The sequence below is a fragment of the Biomphalaria glabrata genome, chromosome 11 (genome assembly GCF_947242115.1).
Source record: "Biomphalaria glabrata chromosome 11, xgBioGlab47.1, whole genome shotgun sequence".
In the NCBI taxonomy this organism is placed as follows: Eukaryota; Metazoa; Mollusca; class Gastropoda; family Planorbidae; genus Biomphalaria; species Biomphalaria glabrata.
In genome coordinates, this window is record NC_074721.1 from 17,343,025 (window position 1) to 17,366,746 (window position 23,722).

The window sequence follows — 23,722 nt, forward strand, 5'->3', positions numbered from 1 at the left end:
AGGGGGGAGATAGTGAGAGGAGGCACGAGAGTGAGACATGAGGGGGGAGATAGTGAGAGGAGGCACGAGAGTGAGACATGGGGGGAGATAGTGATAGGAGGCACGAGAGTGAGACATAGGGGGGGGGGGAATAGTGAGAGGAGGCACGAGAGTGAGACATAGGGGGGAGATAGTGAGAGGAGGCACGAGAGTGAGACATAGGGGGGGGGGGAGATAGTGATAGGAGGCACGAGAGTGAGACATAGGGGGGGAGATAGTGAGAGGAGGCACGAGAGTGAGACATAGGGGGGGAGATAGTGATAGGAGGCACGAGAGTGAGACATAGGGGGGGGGGAATAGTGAGAGGAGGCACGAGAGTGAGACATAGGGGGGGAGATAGTGAGAGGAGGCACGAGAGTGAGACATAGGGGGGGGGGAGATAGTGAGAGGAGGCACGAGAGTGAGACATCGGGGGGGGGGGGAGATAGTGAGAGGAGGCACGAGAGTGAGACATAGGAGGGGAGATAGTGAGAGTGAAACATGGTTGGGGGGAGATAGTGATAGGAGGCACGAGAGTGAGACATAGGGGGGGGGAGATAGTGAGAGGAGGCACGAGAGTGAGACATGGGGGGGGATAGTGAGTGGAGGTACGAGAGTGAAACATGGTTGGGGGGGAGATAGTGATAGGAGGCACGAAAGTAAAACATGGTGGGAGGGGAGATAATGTGTGGAGGTACAAGAGTGAAACGTGGTGGGGGGGGGAGATAGTGAAAGGAGGCACGAGAGTGAGAAATAGGGGGGGGAATAGTGAGAGGAGGCACAAAAGTGAGACATAGGGGGGGGGAAATAGTGAGTGGAGGTACGAGAGTGAAACATGGGATAGTGAGATGAGGAACGAGAGTGAGACATAGGGGGGAGATAGTGAGAGGAGGCACGAGAGTGAGACATGGGGGGAGATAGTGAGTGGAGGTACGAGAGTGAAACATGGGATAGTGAGATGAGGAACGAGAGTGAGACATAGGGGGGAGATAGTGAGAGGAGGCACGAGAGTGAGACATGGGGGGAGATGGTGAGAGGAGGCACGAGAGTGAGACATGGGGGGAGATAGTGAGAGGAGGCACGAGAGTGAGACATGGGGGGAGATAGTGAAAGGAGGCACGAAAGTGAGACATGGGGGGAGATAGTGATAGGAGGTACGAGAGTGAGACATGGGGGGAGATAGGGATAGGAGGCACGAGAATGAGACATGGGTGGAGATAGTGATAGGAGGCACGAGAGTGAGACATGGGGGGAGATAGTGATAGGAGGCACGAGAGTGAGACATGGGGGGATAGCTAGAGGAGGCACGAGAGTGAGACATGGGAGGAGATAGTGATAGGAGGCACGAGAGTGAGATATGGGGGGAGATAGGGATAGGAGGCACGAGAGTTAGACATGGGTGGAGATAGTGATAGGAGGCACGAGAGTGAGACATGGGGGGGGAGATAGTGAGAGGAGGCACGAGAGTGAGACATGGGGGGATAGTGAGAGGAGGCACGAGAGTGAGACATGGGGGGGATAGTGATAGGAGGCACGAGAGTGAAACATGGGGGGGGGGGAGATAGTGATAGGAGGCACGAGAGTGAAACGTGGTGGGGGTGGTGAGATAGTGAGAGGAGGCACGAGAGTGAGACATGGGGGGAGATAGTGAGAGGATGCACGAGAGTGAGACATGGTTGGAGATAGTGATAGGAGGCACGAGAGTGAGACATTGGGGGAGATAGTGAGTGGAGGTACGAGAGTGAAACATGGGGGGAGATGGTGAGAGGAGGCACGAGAGTGAGACATCGGGGGAGATGGTGAGAGGAGGCACGAGAGTGAGACATGGGGGGAGATAGTGAGAGGGGGCACGAGAGTGAGACATGGCGGGAGATAGTGAGAGGAGGCACGAGAGTGAGACATGGGGGGAGATAGTGATAGGAGGCACGAGAGTGAGACATGGGGGGAGATAGGGATAGGAGGCACGAGAGTGAGACATGGGTGGAGATAGTGAGAGGAGGCACGAGAGTGAGACATGGGGGGATAGTTAGAGGAGGCACGAGAGTGAGACATGGGGGGAGATAGTGAGAGGAGGCACGAGAGTGAGACATGGGGGGGGGGGATAGTGAGAGGAGGCACGAGAGTGAGACATGAGGGGGGGATAGTGATAGGAGGCACGAGAGTGAAACATGGGGGGGGGAGATAGTGTGTGGAGGTACGAGAGTGAAACGTGGTGGGGGTGGGGAGATAGTGAGAGGAGGCACGAGAGTGAGACATGGGGGGAAATAGTGAGAGGAGGCACGAAAGTGAGACATTGGGGGGGGAGATAGTGAGGGAGATAGTGAGTAAGAGAGAGTGGGCATATTTCTTATGCTAGGACAAATTCTTACAAGTGCCTCTTTCTTAGTGCCATTAGAGAATGGAATGGGTTGCCTGAATAAGGCAAGCCAACAAATGATTTAGCAGATTTTATGTCACTGATTAACATGCATGTCTAGATTGAATTATGAAATGCGTAGGACGTAATTATCCTCTTTTTAGCGGCCCCGGAAAGGGGAAAAGACGCTATTAGTTTTGTGTGAAATGTCTGTCCGTCTGTCCGTCCGTCCCGTTTAGATCTAGAAAACTAGAAAAGAAATTGAAAATCGGACATCACAATATTTTAGACCATTAAAAGTTCTGATGCAACGGCTATTTTTTTTTCTGAAAGCGAAAAATCTAATTTTTTAAATCAGTTATGCAAGTATTTTTTTTAAAGAGAAAAGGCTAATTAGTATGCATTATAAGTTAGAGCTAATTTAAAACAATAGTAATCTCATTTTCCTGAACTTTTTTATTGCTGCATTTTAAAAAAATAAATTCTTTTGAATCAAAGATTGAGCATTTTCAATACAATTAGATCAATTATAAGACATCAGTTAGGCCAGGTGAGGCGCGATGGCTGAGCGGTAAAGCGCTTGGCTTCCGAACCTGGGGTCCCGGGTTCAAATCCTGGTGAAGACTGGGATTTTTAACTTTGGAATCTTTGGGCGCCTCTGAGTCCACTCAGCTCTAATGGGTACCTGACATTAGTTGGGGAAAAGTAAAGGCGGTTGGTCGTTGTGCTGGCTACATGACACCAAAAACAGATGAACTTTACATTATCTGCCCTATATCTGCCCACAAGGTCTGAAAGGGGAACTAGTTAGGCCAGGTTCACATCTAACTTTACATTTACTTTCACCTGCACTACACAAGATCTGTTAACCTTCTTTCTCCATTCTTATCTCTCATTTGTCTTTGATATAATTTCATTCGGATGTTCTTTCTGAAAATATTGAAGCCTGCCTGGGTGGACCACTTCGGGGGCCGATTTTGAGTTTGTGTTTCCACACAAACTGTCTTTTGTAACCTTGTTTAAAGTAAAGACTGTAATCTATAAGAAGTGGGCGAGATACAAATCGAGAGAGAGAGAGAGAGAGAGAGAGAAAGGGCAAGAAAGAATTCTAGAGCATAATGGAGAGAAAGAGAGGTTGAAAGAAGTATTACTTAGACATCGTATTTCTGTTAGAATGTATGGTCATTAGTGACGTCTACATTGGGACGGCTTTTCCAAGGGCAGTCAGTTGGTAAGAAAGAAACAAAATATTTTTAAAAATCATAAAAAAAAACAAAGCTTATCTAAAGGGGAAGAACTCCGCCCTTAAAACTATATCTACTAATAGTGAACAAGTTATTTCCCTTATTCGATATCAAACAAAATAATTTATTTCCAATAATTAATTGACTAATTAATTATTTTGTTTATTGATTCATGTTTTGTGTTTCTAATCAACTTTTAATTTTATTTTAATGAGCTATATAGCAATGAGTATCCTTCAGTTGAACAAAATGCAACGTTCTGTTGTACACATCGCATGCAGTGTTGAAGATAATCTAGGGCAGTGATGCCCAACCTAATTCGACCTGCGGGCCATTGTAATTTCCGACACTCGTGTCGCGGGCCATATGACCGAAAAAGTAACAAAAATAAAAACAGAAATGAAATTGACTTTAAACTAATTTTGTGAGAAACCCATGGATGTAGTACTGACATTAACTAATGGGATATTGGAATTTTTTTTTCACGCGTCGGAAAATGGGTTCATTTCTCTACTTCAAATCTGAGCAACATTTTAGCAAGTTTTACCACCGACTAATTTTTCTGGTCTCTATTTGGTAAATATTTCCATCAATACCGCTATATTTGCTTCATAATGCTGTTTTTTTTTTTTTTGTTAAACAGCCAGACACTTTCTTTATAAAACAAATATGTTGGCTTATTATCATGTGCCAAACAAAAAAAAGATTCCTTCACTTTTTCTGTTACATTTTACATTAAAGTGTTCAATGTCGTGGTACCAATCCATTAGAAAAAAGAGATAGCCCTAACGTAGGTAAAGTTGCATTTTTCAACCTTTTTTTTTTGGGGGGGGGGGGCAGGGGGTGTGGGTGATTTTCTTAATTTTGTTTTGGCGTTTTGGCGGGCCGGATAGAAGCCGCGGACCGTACTTCGGACATCACTGATCTATGGTATAAACATTTATATTTTGTGGTAACGAAGAAATGGTTTACTCTTCAAATGTATTTTTATCTGCAATGCAGATATAATGCAATACAGTAATACACTAGTACAGCACTGCCAGGGCTTTGCTTTATTAAAAGGAAACAAACGTTATTGTAGTCCCTCACCAATGTTATGAGTGCCGGCAACCCATTAAGTAAATGATAAACATAATTTTCCAAGTGACATTATAACAAATAACTCTCGTGTTACTATTTATAACGTTCTTGTTACTATTTATAACGTTGATACTTTGACATTAATGGCATCCAATCAAAGTTTTTCTGGTAATGTTTCTCATCCTGAACGTAGCGCCCGAGTGGCTGATAGAGGAGACCATTAGACCAATAGAGAAACTAAACTGTAAAACTCTACTTCCGTTAAGATGTCTAATTATAGTGTCCATGGCGCTGGTGGGGAACAGAAGAGAGCCCCTTCAACCATGCCACTATCCGCACATCGTTCTTTAAGGTGCAGTTTAATGGGGGAGGCCCGCACCACGGATGTGCTACAGAGAAGTAATATGGGGGGGGGGTCAATCTGTTCAGTCTTCCTTCTCGCGTCTAGCTATAGCGTCTTAGGATACCAGCCATCGGTAATAGGTATGTAACAAATAACATCTCCCAGAAAGAACTCACAGACCAATGGAAGAGAATTTCCAAGGGCCTAGAATTCTAAGAGCCATCGAGTCAACTCTTTGGACAATTAAGAAAAGGACAAAAAAAGGAAGAATCAAAGTTCATGTCTGGTGTAAAACTAGACAAATCGTTCAACTTTATGGATACCATTAAAACAGATTTAGTCCTAACAATAATGACTGAATGAATAATACACTAGTTGATTCACCTGACCTGTGGCTGCTGGTACTTCTATGGTCATCGCACTCTTACTGAAAGGGGAAAAAGAGAAATTATTTAAAAAAAAATGTTTTCCGATCACCAAAACATGGAAACAAAACTTAAGTTTCCTTTGGTTATGGTGTGTGTGTGTGTGTGTTTCTAAGGTGACGATAAGAAGAGGTTAGTTATTGGTTGTGAATGATGCAATATACGTGGCATTGTCATCATTTGTTCTTAGGCGAGACGACTCCAGAAGGTTAGACTGAAAAGCTGTGTTATTGTAGTGGGTTAGATTTTATTAAGAATTTTATGATTAAAGTCTACTGCATTTATTTGATGTCATATTAACTTGATTTTGTCACAACCCTCACGGGACCTTGCATAGACAAGAGACTTCATTTCCAAAAACCCAAATAAGTATTTTTCTTACAATTACCTTACTTAAACAAGCAAAAACAAACAAACAAACAAAAAAAAAATACCATAGAAAGCTTATATTAATATGTAGCCATTAGTTTGGATACGTCATGTAATCAAATTTGAAATTGGTCTAGACTAACAGTAATAAATATGTGCGTTTACAAATTTTTTTTACCAATTGTTTTGCAAAAGTTCATGCTTTTAGCGTTCTCAATGCGCTATGATCCTTTGACTTGTCTGGACCAGTTGGAAAGGGGAGATATGTATTTAAAAAAAAAAAAAGGGAACGACTTCAGATCGAAATTGTGGGCTCAAGCCCTCTCAGCCTTCTCAACACAACGCTGCAGCCACTCTGCTATTGAAGAGTTTATGAACATGGAAGATTGTATTGTTGTCGCAGCATTTGATATACAAGTGACTTTTTGTTATCGCAAACACTTGAACTTAAAACCTTATATCAAAAAGTTACTTGCCTGTTTAATGTCAAATCGTTTGAGAACGTACCGTCGTGAGAGATCTCTACGCTTACATCTTCATGAGTAGACAGTAGGATCACCCAGTAAGCTTGCCTATATAACGAAACATAAGATCACCCAGTAAGCTTGCCTATATAACGAAACATAAGATCACCCAGTAAGCTTGCCTATATAACGAAACATAAGATCACCCAATAAGCTTGCCTATATAACGAAACATAAGATCACCCAGTAAGCTTGCCTATATAACAAAACATAAGATCACCCATTTATCAGACCTGATGCTTTAAAAGGAATGTTTATCTATGTTTTTTTGCATGGTTTTGGATGTTTCCTTAGAATTGAAGATAATTACATTCTAGCCCAAACCTCTCACAGGACGGTGGGGTAGGACAGCGGACGCAGTTCGAACCCGGGCCATTTTGGATGTTTACCACACGACAACGCAGCCATTATTAGTTTTGTAAGAGCTCTCTGTCCCTCTGTTCGTCACATTTATATCTTAAAACCATCTAGAAAAGCTTTGATAATCATATTTTAATTTGAAACTATTACAAGCAGCCATTATTAGTTTTGTGATGTCTGTCTATCAGTAACAGTCCAGCGCTATCCCTATTTCGGAGAACCCGTGGGTCTCTTAACCACCTTTGTTCCGGGGCTCCACGGGGAGGGGGCTGGACGATAACCCCTTTCAAGTCAATTTTACATTCGCTGCCTGCTCATTCATCAGTAGCGAGCAACCAGTACTCTTGGCCCCCTTTCTATAGAGCAGCGGCGTTCCAGTACCACCTCATCGTGGTCGCCGCGTGACAAGTTACTAGACATACATAATAATTGCATTGCTATGTCTGCTTACCGTGACAAGTTACTTGACCCAATAATATTTTCATTTCTAGGTCTGCTTACCTTGACAAGGTGGCGCAGTTATACACTTTCCCCCAGGTGTCAACTGGTAGGGAGTAGTACGTGTCTGAAGAGGAAACGGACAGTGATAAGCGCACGGTCAACGAGAAGACGTTCTCTTTAGGCGAACTTTTAAGTATGTAGAGTGTATCGAGTCTGCAAGTAAAAGAAGTTGAATATGTCTTTAGGAAGTTTCATATCAAGTAAAAGAAGTTGAATATGTCTTTAAAAAGTTTCATATCAAGTAAAAGAAGTTGAATATGTCTTTAAAAAGTTTCATATCAACTAAAAGAAGTTGAATATGTCTTTAAAAAGTTTCGTATCAAGTAAAAGAAGTTGAATATGTCTTTAAAAAGTTTCGTATCAAGTAAAAGAAGTTGAATATGTCTTTAAAAAGTTTCATATCAAGTAAAAGAAGTTGAATATGTCTTTAAAAAGTTTCATATCAACTAAAAGAAGTTGAATATGTCTTTAAAAAGTTTCGTATCAAGTAAAAGAAGTTGAATATGTCTTTAAAAAGTTTCATATCAACTAAAAGAAGTTGAATATGTCTTTAAGAAGTTTCGTATTGTTATAAACCTGGTGGTGGCACACATGGGGGTAGTGGTGTGAGTGTAGTCAGCCGACGCAAATCGCACCAGGCCAGCGCTAGACGAGCGGTCAACCGTGACGAGTTCGACGGTCAGCCGAGACGAGTGTCAACACGGCGGTTCGGGAAGGATCGACAGCGGTCCGGGAAGGATCGACGTCGTGAACAGAGCTGAGGAGCGTCACGAGAGTTGTAGTCATCTGACCACATAGAAGCGTCGAGCGACGTTCTATCCGGTTCGAGAAGGCCAGTAGGGACCCTATATAAAGAGCGGAGGTGTCGCAGTCAAGACGGTTCACGGCAGGGGTTCAGAGCCCGGTTCACTACAGTCCGGTCGAATACAGCACAGTTCAGTGGTGTGGTTCTGTACGGAGCATTACGACGGTTCAGTGCGGAGTACTGTCAAGTACAGTTGAGACGACTGGCGTCTTGATTTTGGTCTGCGATCGAGTCCGACACAACGAGCCTAGTGTGTGAAGTCAGTCCTGAACTGTTGAACCCAGTGCAAGCCCGGAACGAGACGGAGAGGCCAGTGCAAGAGTTGATACGCGGTACGGTGTTATCGGAGAGATATTTGTACAGTCTTATGTTACGTGCTGCCAATTGTACAGTATTGACTGCTATTTATTCAACTATTAAAGTGTTACGTTACTTTGGAGCTCTGAGTTGTCAAGTTCTTTAAGTCGGTGGTGTATGGTGCAGTTTGCAGAGAGCCTGGATAGTGAGATTCGTAACAATATCAAGTAAAAAAAGTTGAACATGTCTTTAGGAAGTTTAATATCAACAAGTAAAAGAAGTTGAACATGTCTTAGGAAGTTTCATATCAACAAGGAGAAGAAGTTAAAGTTTTATTTGTTTTGTACTGGTTAAAATTTTCCGTACACAATTTTTTTTTCGTGTGTTGGTCTAAGCCAGGTGTTCGCAACCTCTGAATCGCGACCCCCTTAGGGATTGAATGCTAAAATCCCAGGGGTCGCCTCAGACGCCCACAAATTTAGATTTGTTATCTATTCATCACTGGAAGTTGTTTTTTTTTTTTGTCCATTCTAGCGTGCTGTAACAAACATATTTGAACCGTTCTTGGTATCAAACCACTGGTCTGGGCCTCTCTTAGATAGAATAGGATGAACGCATCAAATATAAATAGATCTACTAGAAAGTGAGGTACTAAACAAGCCAGCATCTACATGCTGTAGAGATCATTGCATTCCAAACACTTCCAGGTATTCTCACATTTCATTTGAACTGAAACAAAAAGAAGAGTGACAAGAACATATCTTAGACCTTCATTCGAGTTTGGGATTTGTTTATATGATTGCTTTTGGCTTGTGAAATTGATCCGATATAGTTTCTTTTTGTTTAAGCTATATACTTAAAACATAATGATACTAGAGACAACCAATACATTGAATAAAAGCAATGATACCAAGATAAGTCGTATTTAAAAACAGCATTGTATTGCCATTTCGAAAAACTAGACTCTTTTTACAAAGATTATAGCAGCTCTGTATGTCTGGTACAAATTTTGTACACAGTATTTCTTCCACACCTAATCTCGGCTCAAGCTAAAATTTTGCACAATTATTTCTATTACATGACAAGACAGGAATAAAAAAACTATTTTTAATTATTTATTTTTTTTGGGTTTCAAACAAGATAAAGAAATTTTACTTGACTAATGTGGTGGTATAAGTTGAATTAGTCCCCTTTAATCTATGTAGAAAGAAATAGGTGGCCGCTTAAGTTTCAAGTTACACCAGATCATTATGAAACCTTCTATTTTTATCAGCACTCTCTTCAGTCTCTTGGCACTGTGGTTAGTACGTTGCCTTGAGAAGGCTTCACTAGGCTTGAGCCATCGAATTGGAAGTTAAATAGCTCCAACTTTTTTTTTATAAATGCATTTTTTAACAAATCGATCACGGTAACCTTCACATAGATTTAATCTCCTTACCCCCCCCCCCCTTTTTTTTTTCATTTTCCCCAACTTGCCAAGACAAGTGATAGGATCATAGCGGACTAACAAAGATAAATCGCACAGATTTATCAGTGTTTCTCTAAATATATTTCAAATTTTATTACATGACTGATCCAAACTAATTGATATAATTACACTTTTTTTTCTTTTTTAAGCTGTTTTTTTTTACTTGTTTTGTCTAGGCGAACTGGGCGATATAGAGCTGAACCAAATCATCTTGAAAGACGGGATATGAAGACCCACCATAAAAAGTCTATTTACCGAAACACCACTGATTGAGTGCCGAACCACCTTTATTTAATAATTTTAAAAAAAGATGTGCCATAAATGGATGTACCGAAAGACTCATATGTAGTTTAAAATCAATTGCATAATTATTCCTAAATTTTAGGAAATGCCAAGACCAGATATCAATGCCGTGACACTAAGATCCTATGTATAAGCCTAAACAAAACAATTTGTGAGCCTTCTATCCACTTCAATCCATTTGAGAAGATATCTCGTCATCGACAATAGTTTCCCATTGCAGGAGTTTCAAGACTTACTGACCAAATCATATCAAGCTCTATTGGTGTGGACACTCACAATTCTTTCCGTTCAATCATATGAGCTACAAATATCCCCTTGGAGACATCCTTTACGATAGGTTCCCCACAATTAGAACAAGTGATGGTCACCTGAAAGAAAATGGCTAGCTGTAGTTGAAATACAACCAACTACATTCGAGGTTAAATATCAATACAAGTATACAAGTATAACATCTTTAGACATATGAAAATATTTTCTGGGGTTGGTGGAGAGGCTACAAATGATATTTTGTATTAGAGATGGGACTCGAACCCGATTCGAACCTCACTTGTAACCTAACCGAGCCCAACCCTAAATTAAAACTTGATCTAAACAAACCAAACAAACTCTCTTAAGTTTTATAAAGCTGAATTAAGATGTTCAATAATCTTGTAGGAAATAAAAACCTTCAAATTTTAAGTTTTCATCGGCAAACAGCTATTTTAAATTCCTCGAGCTTGATTTATCCTTGACATCTTGTATGTGCATCTTGTACCTGGACAGGGTGACCTTAAGAATCGCTACCGTCTTATTGTCAAAAGAGTTGAGCCGAAGGCTCTTCGAACTCTAGGCGTGTAAGCCTGCTTGAACAAACCGTTCTGTCTGGAAGAGGACAAGTCAATGCCTATGTAAAACATTGCTATTTCCGATATATCCGGCATTCCGGGTGCATGGACTAGAATGCATGACCGAAGGCCGAGTACACCGGGAGCCCCCTCCATTTTCCTATGTTGTACCAAGCTAACCGTGCAGGACTTGCCATTAGTGTAACGGTCCCTTGAGGAACGGCGCATGGATTATCAACAGGGACTTGGAAGCTCTTTTTCAACTCCACACCGTGCAATGGGAAAGCTCTCGCATTCCTTTGGACACTCCCACAGGAGTTTTGTTTTGCTATTCATTTAGCTTAATCACTTCCTTCAGCGATCGTTTCCACCCGAGTGCCACGTTGAGACAGAATAGTGTACTCGGCAGACTCGCTATCTGATTTCTTTCACGTGCTCTAGGGAAGTTATCTCAGCATTATTTCTTACTAAAGGGGTTTCTGATACGGTAACTCTAGCTATGGGCAGGAGTTTCAAGGGGCCGGATGACTATAACATCACGTCTCTGGCCTCGGGGCCGTAAAGCACCATGTCAAGGGCCAGATAGCACTACGTATCGGGGCCGTATAGCCCGCGGGCTTTAGTTTGGACACCATCTGAAAAGAAGATCTACTCACACTAAACTTAATAGACAACCATGTGTTCAGCAACAAGACCATCCTTGGGTGATTGGAGTCAGAATCCGTGCGACTGGAAGAGTTCAGCATTATTTGCGGTGTGGGCACTAAAAAATGGTCGCCCAAGGTGACTCGGGTCGAGGCTAGTGACATGTAATATACAAAAACCTCACATTAGTTTGAAAATTGTGTTTTTATCTTTGTCAAATCTACATGTGTTTGTGTTGCATATCGTCTGTCGAAACGAACTGTACGGTCTTGTAGCCAACGATGGTTTCATTTCGTGTCTTTCAATTCTAGAATAGAAACGAACTCAATCGTCAGAGACTGAGAATTGTTTATCTAATTTCTTGCTGCGAAACTGGTAATTGATTAAAGAAGGATTAGCTCTAGCAAACTTGACAGTGGGTGTCAAAATTGGCCCTGGGATTACCATACAATCTGACCCTCCATTGGAGGTCCTAGTAATATGCATCCATAACAACTGTCCTCATAACATGCAAAGTTTCAAAATTCTTGGAAAACTGATTCATGAGATGTTTTTTTTTTCCACTTATAGTATTTGTACATGAAAGTAGACAGGTAGACTATATGAAATCTCAATATGAAACATTATAGTATACGTATATAATAGGCCTGCTACCTTATCAGTACAGGCCCCTTTGAATATTCATCCGTATATATTCACACTTACCGCCACGTCATTAACGCAAAGTCTATAGCACCTTATATGCCTTATGTTGTTCACAAATCACGTATTGTGGAGGAAGCTGACCAGAAGCTCCATTATTACGGGATGTGTAAGGGGCAGTATGACTCTAAAAAGTCTGTAAAAGATCTACGTGAGCCCCTTTCACGAGAATATTATAGATTCTTGACGGGCCTGTCATTTTCAAAACTCTTTTGCCGACCCCACTGGCCAATTGAATACCCACCACTGGAAATTTACCCGTATTGGCCAGTTTGCCCCTGGTTGGAATCTAATCTTATGTGAATGAATGCATCTATTTTCACATTATAAACTTTAATGATGATACATGTATACATTTGATTATTGCTGATCAATATACCGTCATTGTGCTAGCCACACAACACCCTCTTTAAATGTGGGCCACATAAATAGATGACATTACATTATCTGCCCATACATTGAATGGAGGGGAAGAGGAAATTTACTTTTACTTTTTGATATATATACACAAATATACACTATCTAAATGTTTTTTTAAAATTGGTAGAACTAGCTCTAGCCAATTAAATTACGATTACATTAATTTTGATTTCATAGGCCTACTTTTGTATTCTTGAAACATCCTAACCAGGACTTTTCCGATTCAAAGAAGAAGGGAAATGATCAATTTATTGACTTATAGATCTAGATCTAGATTTAATTTATTAGATATAAAATAATATAATGTTTCCCTAAGCAAGTTAAGGTACATCTAGGATTAAATCGCTTTAAATAAGAATATCTGTAAACTTTTACTCTTAAACTAAAAGTTTCCTTAATAAACATAAGATGAACAGATGAGTAAGGTCTACCTCTAAAGCAGGACAACTGGAACAGAATACAATAACCAATGAGAATACACCAACGTAACATGCACATCCTGCTGTAATGTGTGTTGATGTTTTGTAGTGTTCTTGTTGCTTCATTTTTTAAATAAACTTTGCAATTAAAAAACAGGATTTTAGTTCAAGTTTTTAAATTTCTTTTTTACACAAGAATTTCCTAATATTGCGTTCTTTTTGCAATGCAAAGTGGGGTTTACATGATATAATTCATGGATAATAACACTGATTTTAATATTTCTTTTTTCATTCTTTATATTCCAATAGCAAGTGCTTTTGAATATCTATGTTTGAAATAGATACAAAAGCTCGTTTTGGTATTCCAAAAGCTAATCTTTTTTTTACAACACCTCTATTCAACTGTTATCTTATACAATACAGACGTTACTTCAAAAAAAGAAGGTGATTACGTCCTACGCGTCATGCATTTAGTCATGCATATTAGCCAATGACTTGAATTCTGCCAAGTCACTGGTTTTCCTGGATGGCTCAGGCAACCCATTCCATGCTTTAATAGCACTAGGGAAGAAGGAGTATTTGTACAAATTTGTCCTAGCATATGGGAAGAGGAATATGCCTTTATCTTTGTGTCTTTCAGAGTATTTTATTAAATTTTGTTTTTGTATTTGAAGATTATGGTTCAGTGTTTTATGTACAATTGCTACTTTACTTTTGAGTCTTCTGTCCTGAAGGCTTTCTAAATGTAGTGATTTTACTAAAGGTTACTCAATTGTTAAATATCTTGAAAAATTGTTAGATACAGTTTTCAGATCAGCGTCCAGGTTCCACCGTCCTACATGAAGTTCTGACTTGAATAGAGGTATTGTAAAAATAGCAATATTGAATATTGACATATGAGCGAAGAGGTAAATAAGTACATATGATCACCTGTTGCTTAGCAATGCAACACAAATAGAGTTGGAACCCTTAATGCTGAGACTAATAATAATAAGACTTGTCTTCGAGTGCGAAGATTAGTGAGGAATGCAGTATTTCCCCTGGCTGCGCAGCCCCAACCGTGACCTACATATTTTGCAACATCCAGGGCAAGCATAACCATTGTCCGCAGGTGGTCGATTTTCTTTTCGCCGTCTGCGTTTGTCCTCGGCAGCGGATTTTCTTTTGGTCTCAAATGTGTGTTCCAGGCCTTCGTGAGTGACCTCCAGCTGTCTCGTTCTGAGGCCGCACGCAACCAGGTGCTCTCTTCTATGTCAGCTAAGGAAAGTTGAAGCCTAAGCATGTCTTTGAAGCGTTTCCATGGGGCGCCTCTGTTGCATGGACCACCTTTTAGCTGAGACTAATGTTCAATAAAAATGACATGTCACATAGGTACTGAGAGAGGGAGGTGTGAAGAAAAGGTTAAACAAGCTCCGACGAGGACTCGAACTACTGTCCTCTGAAACTACCACGTCACCTAGCAGTGACCAGTTATTTGAAGGACCAGGTCAGACATTAGCCTGGTATCTGATTGACAGACAGATCACACAAAAAACTAAAATATCTATATGCATAGACATAACAATTCTAACGCAATCTTATATATGTAGTCCCAAAGTCGGTCTCAGAAAACTGCAGTTCTAGGCTCTCGGCACCATGGATGTTATTTTGAGCCATTATCTTACTACAATGTAGTACACCGCACAAAAACATATCCTTTTACATCAACTGGCATTTAGCGTAAATTATTTTATATCCTAGTAACTACATCGCACAATTACTTATGCTTGTCTGCATGCTAGCTTACTCTTCGCTTCTCACTCTCTCTCTCTCTCTCTCTCACACACACAAATACACACTCACTATCACTTACACTCTCTCAAGATACTTCTTGTTCATGTATGTCAAGTTTAAGCGTCTAGTTTATTTTATCGCTTGAAAAGCTCACAAGCTCAGATGGTATCATTGCAAAACTGTATCGGACAGTTTAAATGACCTTTGGTTTTGTAACCAGAAAGTAGATCTAATAAAACAGCATGAACATAAGTGGAACATTCAAAGCAATCCTCGTCGTTTTACTTTGCTGTGACGCCTTTGCAAACAATGACAGTGTCTATTCGCTTCCTTACAAAGACTTAAACATTACATTTTCAAGTAGCACTTTTACTGAGTAAGTGCATTTTGTTTTGACTTCATTTTTTTTATTATTAAAACAGTTAAAAACATCTGGACTCTTTTCTTATGAACTAAGTATTTTTGGAGGAATACAGTCACTATTGAATCATTGGTTTGTTTTCATTGGTCGGTTAATGGAATACTTAATATTTTTTTAAATGTTTGCCACGACTCATGGCAGACTTAAAGAAATTGAACTGTTCCATCATGTGCAGTACATCCCAATTTAGATCAAACTAATAATTGTAATTATATTTTATTTGTATGTCGGCAATATTGTGGCAGGGATTTTGAATATTATGATGTCAATTTTAGTTCTTTGAAATTTGTGAAATTTGCAGCATTGTGAAATCAAACAGTTCAATTTCATTCCAGCCCTAGTAACCACTTCTTACACCATGAGTCATGACAAACATTTCACTGCAGAGCTCAGCCAATGACTTCATCTCGACATTGACGTTAAAAAAAATAAAAAAAGAATAATTTTATTTGTACACATCGGACTAAAAACAAAACAGAAGCATACAATACTCTCAACCGCAGTTCTTAAAGGTATTTGACAATTTGCAGGGAAATGGGTGAGTTTACTGAATCACTAGTCATTTGACCTAAGTTCAGTTACAGAAAGCTCAGTTACAGAAAGCTCTTACACCCCTATGCAACAATTGATGACTAAATACGAACCATTTCATTAACCTGAAAAATGCTACTCGGTACTACCTCTTTTTCTGTGTCAGATATAATCAACTCAACAGTCTAGATCAGCGGTGGGCAACCTTTTTGTATCGAGGGCCGCATTTTAAAAAATCGAAATGGGGGACCGCATCTCTCTCTCTCTCTCTCTCTTTCTCTATCTATCTATCTATCTATCTATCTATCTATCTATCTATCTACTTACTATCTATCTATCTATCTATCTATTTATCTATCTATCTATCTATCTATCTATCTATCTACTATCTATCTATCTATCTATCTATCTATCTATCTATCTATCTATCTATCTATCTATCTCTATATATATGTACTTACAACTTAGAAAAATATGTTAGCTAACTGCATAATGTCTTTTAATTCATATTTATACTTTATTATACATTCACTTTTCATTTTTTTTTCATACTCCCAATTGAGGAATTACAACAAGAGATTTAAAAAAAAATTGCTATTGTCTTTTTACATTACAACATTTCACCACAGATGTACAGTTGTAGTTAATGTTAAGTATTTAACTTGTACACTCGTGAGTAATGTTCCGGAACTGTGGAACTAGCTTACTAGATGTTATCCTTATGAATGCTGTCAAATGACACAGATGTATGTGTACTGTACCCAAAAAGTGTGAAAGCTTAGCAGCAAATTTTTTTAAAGTGTGGAAATACAACTTCTGGCACCCATTAAGCTCCCGCGAAAGTATTGACTGAAACTTCTCTTTCAGGGCATAATTTGCATAATGTAATGTTCTCAGGAGCTGAATCAGCTTCTGCGCTAAATGGTGAGCTGATGGTATTGAAAAATGATTCTTGACGTCTTGAATTTGCTTTTATAAATTCCATAACTAGGGAATCTAAATAAGTACTTCAAACAATTTCATAGAAATAGTTTCAAATTTCATCAAAGGAAAATGACAAAACCAGTTTTTACTTGATTACCTGGAGAACTCTGAAAGCTTTGTTTGAAAATATTTAACATGAACTTAAATTTCATAAGCAAACAAGCCATCGTTACAGGATTGTAAACCATGAAATTTGTCTCCCCCTTTTTATTAGAAATATTGGTAACAAAATCACAGTCAATGTCCTTCAAGGAACATACAAATTTCTTCCTTGAGATTTAATATTCTTCTCATTACATTGTCCATGCCAAGCCAGCGGATATATCGGAATAGTTTGTTTCTAAATCTTCAAGTCCTTTTCGAAACTGCTTGTGGTTAAGTCTTTAAGCTCCAATAACATTTATTGTTAATTATTGTTTGGTACTAATAAGTTGAAAATTTATGCAGCTTTGTGCAAACTTTCCTGTTTAGAATTTATGGTTGGGATGTTCTTAAAAAAAAACAAAACAAAAAAATAATTAACTTTTTTCTCAGTCAAAGATCGAGCTCCATCAGTTGTTACACTTGCCATCTTGCTCCAAGCATAGCCAACACTCAACACAGTTCTTCATAGCATTGAATAACTGCTGGCATGAGTTTGTGTCTTTGACTGAGTGTATTGAAGTATAGCCAATAAGAATAATCTTCTTTTACTTAAACATTTTTATAATGAGACAGTTTCAATCATTTATAGAGATTTTTAGAATTATGTTTAAAAATATTTGCATTTTTATATGTATATATTGTGACCAGACCTGATTTCTGTAAGTGCGTAGGACGTAATCATCTTCTTTTTTGAAGTAACGTATGTAAGATATAAGATAAGATAAGTGTCCGCGCGCTGCATAAAACACTCCAGCGGGCCGCATGTGGCCCTCGGGACATAATTTGCCCACCCCTGGTCTAGATTAATAGTAAATTATTACTAAACATACAACAAAACATTTGTCACAAGAATACATTTTGATATTCAGACACAGTAGCAGCAATCCACCGGCCTTTTTTCACCTCTCTTATCACTCCAGTAAATGAACAAAACCAACTACACGCAGAACTCCAACTGTCGTGAGAATCTTTTCAAACATTCAGTGTCCGTAACGTGCTAAATGTTCACAGTCCTAGCCTGAGAAACATTCAGTGTCCGTAACGTGCTAAATGTTCACAGTCCTAGCCTGAGAAACATTCAGTGTCCGTAACGTGCTAAATGTTCACAGTCCTAGCCTGAGAAACATTCAGTGTCCGTAACGTGCTAAATGTTCACACTCCTAGCCTGAGAAACATTCAGTGTCCGTAACGTGCTAAATGTTCACAGTCCTAGCCTGAGAAACATTCAGTGTCCGTAACGTGCTAAATGTTCACACTCCTAGCCTGAGAAACATTCAGTGTCCGTAACGTGCTAAATGTTCACACTCCTAGCCTGAGAAACATTCAGTGACCGTAACGTGCTAAATGTTCACACTCCTAGCCTGAGAAACATTCAGTGTCCGTAACGTGCTAAATGTTCACACTCCTAGCCTGAGAAACATTCAGTGTCCGTAACGTGCTAAATGTTCACACTCCTAGCCTGAGAAACATTCAGTGTCCGTAACGTGCTAAATGTTCACACTCCTAGTCTGAGAAAACACTCCAAGGAATGTACATTTTAAAAAACAAAATCTAAATAACAACGAGAACACTAGACCTAGTCATACAAGAGCTACTGATAGACGCTCTCTGTGTTCGGGAATCGGAAGAGCACCGTGACATTCCGCGGCGTTTTTTCACAGGTCTGAGTGGCAGAAGTATATGTTGTTCAATCAAACAAAGATGGCAGAGATCAGTGTCACTAGGGGGTGCGGGGGTGCGGTCCGCTCCGGGTGACACCCTATAAGGGGTGACACTCGAGTAGAAAAAATGCACTTTTCCAAAAATAAATAATTATTTTAAAATGCCAACTTTAAAATGTGACAGAAGCAAGATCATAAAGCATTGAAATGGTTGAATAAACTTTTCTTAGTGGGGAAAAAATCAATAGTAAGATTAACGTGTTCGATAAACAGTGTCCACAATGAGAAACTCTCGAGAAGAGTGAAGTACAAAACAAAACAAAGGAACGTCTTGTACTCCTAGATTGCTTACTATCGCGTTGTGTTTAGTAAAACAAAAGTTGGTATATGGTGGCGAATGGAAGAAGACTTCATTGAATAATGGAATTTTTTTCTTGGGGTTGTGGAAATGTTATCCAAATATTACCCATTGCTGAAATAATAGCTTATACGATTGCAAAGCAGTATTGCAAAAAAAAAAGTTACTATCAAAGCTTGTACCAAAAATCAGAGAGTTAATAAATGTTTTAACCAACCACTTGAGGGATATACTTACCAGAGATCAGAGACATAAATGCTGCAAGGTACTCTGGTATCTTGTATTACAGCACACCTAACATAGGTCTCTGAAGTTGTAAGATATATTAACAGTCGCAATGGTAATGTTGAAATGACAGAAATGTTGTGGGATTTTCCTCTTGAAGTGGACCAAAAGCGGATGGTAGCAGTTCTGATAATTAAAAACGCCCGGAATAAGATTGGCTTAAGTATTGATACGATGAGCTCAGGGACGTGGTAATGCAGCTACAATTTAAAGGCTTCATGACGAAGTGCAGGCAGTAATAAATGAAAAACAGAAAAGAAACTTGAATGGATGTGTAAACCGTTTGACTTCAACTATGTGGTCAAAGTTCTTCATCAGAAAATGCGTCTAACATACATTGACTCAGTTTTCTTTTTATTGCCTCTGCTACCAATCGATGGGATACTTTCATGAATGCTAAAGTGTCATCTGAACAACTGGCTGGTGTGCTCATCGTGTTGCTGTTAGACTCATGAAAGATTTAATGAAACTTTGATGGTGAAAACCTTTGCCATTGCTCTGAAAATACAAACACTAGAGGCGCAGCGCAAAGACGATTGCCAGCTGTCTGTGAATACATGCATACCTTTCATTGCTATACTTTCTTTTTGGCAGATGTACACAAAAAAAAGTCAACTAAACACAAAAGTATCTTCAAATTAAAGAGTTCATTATTGTCAAAGTGGTGGCTAAGCTAGAGCACTTCAACATTGACTCTACGAAACATGTGACAAGTTAGCTCAAAATGATATTGAGATAACTTTTGTTAAATCAAACTAACAAGTAATTGCAACAGAAAAAAAAGTTTTAACAATATGAAAATATCAGGAAAGTAATCTTAAGATGCAGGATTTACTATTCAAATAGAGAACAAGAGGTTAATTAATACTGAGTGCATCAATTTCTTATGTACTGGGCCAGACGACAAGATATGTGAACAGAAATACTAAAACTAGAATGCAGCAAAGTTTTGAAGGACTTCAACGACTCTCTACCAGCCTTTGATTTAAACCTTTCACTGTTTCTTGCTAAATGCATGTCTACGTAGCGTCATGTGAAAAGAAGCTTTGCAAAACTAAAGTTAATTAACAACTATTAACAACTTTTGAAAAACGAATTTCAAATCAAGAAATTCTGTCCATTGAAAATGAAGTCGCAAAATTTATTGATTTTAAAATTATTTATAAGTTTTCATATTTGAAATCCTGAAAAGGAAATTTACATTTTTATATTCTAAAGTTATTGTAAACTTTAAAAAAATATTTTCTTTTCAAGCTTTTGTACCGGTAAATATACTTTTCAAAAGTTACTTTTTTTTCATTAGTCGTCCTCAGGAAACTACCACTATATGTGACTATAATATTCAAAAGTTGCCATTAAAAAAATGCCTAATTTTTACTATGGAAAGCATGTTCAGTTGATGTTTAATATGTTTGTAATTTAAAAATCGTAGATGTTAATGTATGTAATAATTAACGATAATATGTCAGAGAAAAAAATATAAATCTAATCAAGACTCATTTGAACGTTGTGTAACAGCAATCAATGAACTGTATTATAGCGCAAACTAAACAACGAGAGTTTTTTTATTGGGAAGAATAAGTGGAACGCCGGGGGGGGGGGTGACACCCTGATCATACCGCACCGAGTGACACCAACCCTAGTGACGCCACTGGCAGAGATGTAGGTAGAACTGAGAGGTGCCGAGGCCACTTAAAGTCTCTAACTTTTCACGTTCCTAAATTTGAAACACACGACCTTTAGACCATCTGTCACAGTGTCTCCAGGGGGAACTCTACTTAATGTTAACCTACACTGTGCCACAAGATAACTTACCTCTATTCAAGTCAGAATTTCATGAAGGAACTTGAGTGGGTGGAACCTGCGTGGAACCTGGAGACGAATATCGAAAACGGCTCTTATGAATGTCCTAGAAATTTAACATTGATCTATATCGCTTACAAAATAATTACTAGCTCTTTGGCCACACTTTAGTTTGACCGTTACGATTTTTCAAAGTAATAAAAGAAATAAATTTAAATTTGGCCAAATAACTAGGTCTAGATCTAGATCTAACACCGGTTTTGAAAAGACTATCGCGTTCTTGAAATGACTATAGCGTTCGGAAATTTCCGAATATAAGGCACTATTGATTCAGGAGTTTTTTTAATAAATTAATGTTCAGAAAAATTTTGCCTTACAATGGAATATTATAAAGCTTACAACATCTATACATTGGCTTTTATCCAGGATTCTTTCTCAAAGTAAGGGGGTGGGGGATGGGCGGGATACAAAAATGTTCTATCGTTTTTTAATCTAACATTCGTTAGTTATTGAAAGAAAAACAATCGCGCTTAAGTTGTATAAAGGAGATATTGTCTTTTGTTTTAAAGAGTGGTTTTATTGTTTTTCTTGTTTTAAACTTTTCTAGAAATTTCTTTCGAGGTATTTAAAGAAGAAAAAAAAAGTTCTTTTGGTTTCTTTACATACGTAAAATGAATTCTCTTAAAATGAAAACTGAAAATGTGACCATTGCCTCTAACATCTTTAATTTGTAAACTATTTTATTTCAGTTTTTACAAATGTTTGTGCAATTCGGTGATGGAGCTCTGCTGGGCCACGTCTGGGAATAAGGCCCCCAATGCCAGCGATGTTTACATTGAAACTGTCCAATGGAAATACAACGATTCTCTAAGCGACACATTCTCAGTTCGGAAATGTCGTGGTGACGAAGTATTGCCTACCAAGATTAATATCACTTGCACCTGGGCCAATGGAGGAACTAACTTAAGGCAATTAAATAACATCTTAACCAATCAGAATGATGCATGTGTCAAAAACGAAACAAAGTTGGACTGGGACATCCAAGACACCGACATTCATGGCTCTGAGACTTCAGGTGGAGTCAAGAAGTGTCTGCCAAGCTTTACATTGACTTGGCTAGTTCTCATTGTCTACGCTTCCTATTCAAATGACATTTCAATAGTCTTCTTCTAAAGGAGGCTTACTGGATTCAAGGAAGAACATTTATTGGCAACCGTTTTGGCGCGACCATTTTGGCGCAGACATTTTGCCGCAGCCTTTTTGGCGTGGGACATTTCGGCACACATAGTTTTAGCAACATTGCATATGTTCATTTTATTATGTCTTAAAAAGAAGGATATGATTTCCCGGTCTGCCGCTTTCTTTTGTCTGATTTTCCTTATTTTCTTTGGACGACTTTATTTTACAACTCGGTCTGGTCAAAAGTGTGTACACTTTATTTCTCCCACACCCTTTCTCGGATCAAGCTGAAAGTTCGTACAATTATTCATTAGCATAGACAAAACATGAATCAATTTTAAAAAGTAACCAATAAGACAATTAATTACTGGTAATTAATTCTTTTGCTACATAGCAACAAGGGAAACTAATACTTCAGTATTCACAGATATTGCTGAATTTGTTGGGTTTAGTCCCCTTAAATAATTGTTGCCGCTATTTCTCCCTCGCGCATTCTCCGATCAAGTTGATACCTTAAGCAATTATTTATTGTACCTAACAAAACATGAATTAATAAACTAACATAGTCAATAATAATTTTTGGTAATTACTTATTTTGTTTGATAATAGATAATTAATTATTTTGTTTGATAATAGATAATTAATTATTTTGTTTGATGACAAATAATTGTAATAGCTCTGTCTTTATTGGTAGATATATTTTAAAGAGTTTTCCCATGTAGCTATAATTTAATGTTCGGGTATTACTTCATTAAAAAAAATATTTTGTCTTGTTTCATGTTACCTCCTCTGTAACTAAATGATGGTTTTCAACACAATATGATCGAACCATCTCAGCTTTTAATTCTTCATAGACTCTCTCCCCACACTCATTCACTTTAAAAAGTCAATTCTTTCAATTATCAACAAGTTCTTTTATTAATAAAGATTTCTTGTTAAAAATACATTAATTACTATTTTATTATTTTATGGCACCATAACTATACCTCTGTGCTCTAATGATAAACATAATTTTTGTGAATACAATAATACATCTCTTTTCTAAACGTTTCATAAAATATTCTATCACGTATTTTCAATTCGATTTTTTTTATATGATTGAGAATTTAAGAGATGAAAATTGATTGGCTATTTTTGGTTCGAACCCACGACATTAGTGTTTACAATGTTATCAGCGCGTTGTTCTAACATAGTATCTGACCAGCACTACAATTATTTGCGAAATTTTCACTCGAAAAAAAATCATTCGAATTTTTTTTACAAAGCTTATATCAACTCACTTTATCTATCTGTCTATCTGGTCAAAGTTTGTTCACGTTATTTCTCCCACAACCAATCTCGGATCAAGCTGAAATTTGGCACAAATATTTCTTTTACCTGAAAAAAAAAAGAATAAATATAAAAAAAACAGGCAATTAACTACTAGTAATTAATTGTTTTGTTTGGTATCTCGAACAAGGGAAAGACATTGTACTTAATT

General features: G+C 38.4%; 2 protein-coding genes across 2 annotated transcripts in view; one reads left to right on the plus strand and one right to left on the minus strand.

The window, feature by feature from the left end:
* The window catches only part of LOC106054901 (uncharacterized), a 59,649-nt gene extending 46,430 nt beyond the window's left edge, over positions 1–13,219 (minus strand). The window contains exons 1-6 of the mRNA XM_056004981.1: positions 13,116–13,219; positions 11,574–11,716; positions 10,370–10,461; positions 7,221–7,373; positions 6,312–6,407; positions 5,431–5,468 (exon numbers count right to left, since the gene is read on the minus strand). Coding sequence (XP_055860956.1) covers positions 5,431–5,468; positions 6,312–6,407; positions 7,221–7,373; positions 10,370–10,461; positions 11,574–11,716; positions 13,116–13,182 — 589 coding nt within the window. The 5' untranslated portion in view covers positions 13,183–13,219. The remainder of the gene's footprint in view (positions 1–5,430; positions 5,469–6,311; positions 6,408–7,220; positions 7,374–10,369; positions 10,462–11,573; positions 11,717–13,115) is intronic.
* Positions 13,220–14,896: 1,677 nt separating this feature from the next.
* Positions 14,897–23,186, plus strand: LOC106054902 (uncharacterized). Its single transcript, XM_013210990.2, has 2 exons — positions 14,897–15,252; positions 21,813–23,186. The coding sequence occupies exons 1-2, from the start codon at positions 15,119–15,121 to the stop codon at positions 22,234–22,236; spliced, it is 558 nt and encodes a 185-aa protein (XP_013066444.2). The 5' UTR covers positions 14,897–15,118; the 3' UTR covers positions 22,237–23,186.
* Positions 23,187–23,722: the final 536 nt, after the last annotated feature.

Excerpts from the sequence above, each read along its gene's own strand:
- LOC106054902 (XM_013210990.2), top strand. The coding sequence starts at position 15,119 with ATGAACATAAGTGGAACATTCAAAGCAATCCTCGTCGTTTTACTTTGC. Across the intron at positions 15,253-21,812 it reads TCAAGTAGCACTTTTACTGA|TTTTTACAAATGTTTGTGCA; the intron begins GTAAGTGCATTT and ends ATTTTATTTCAG.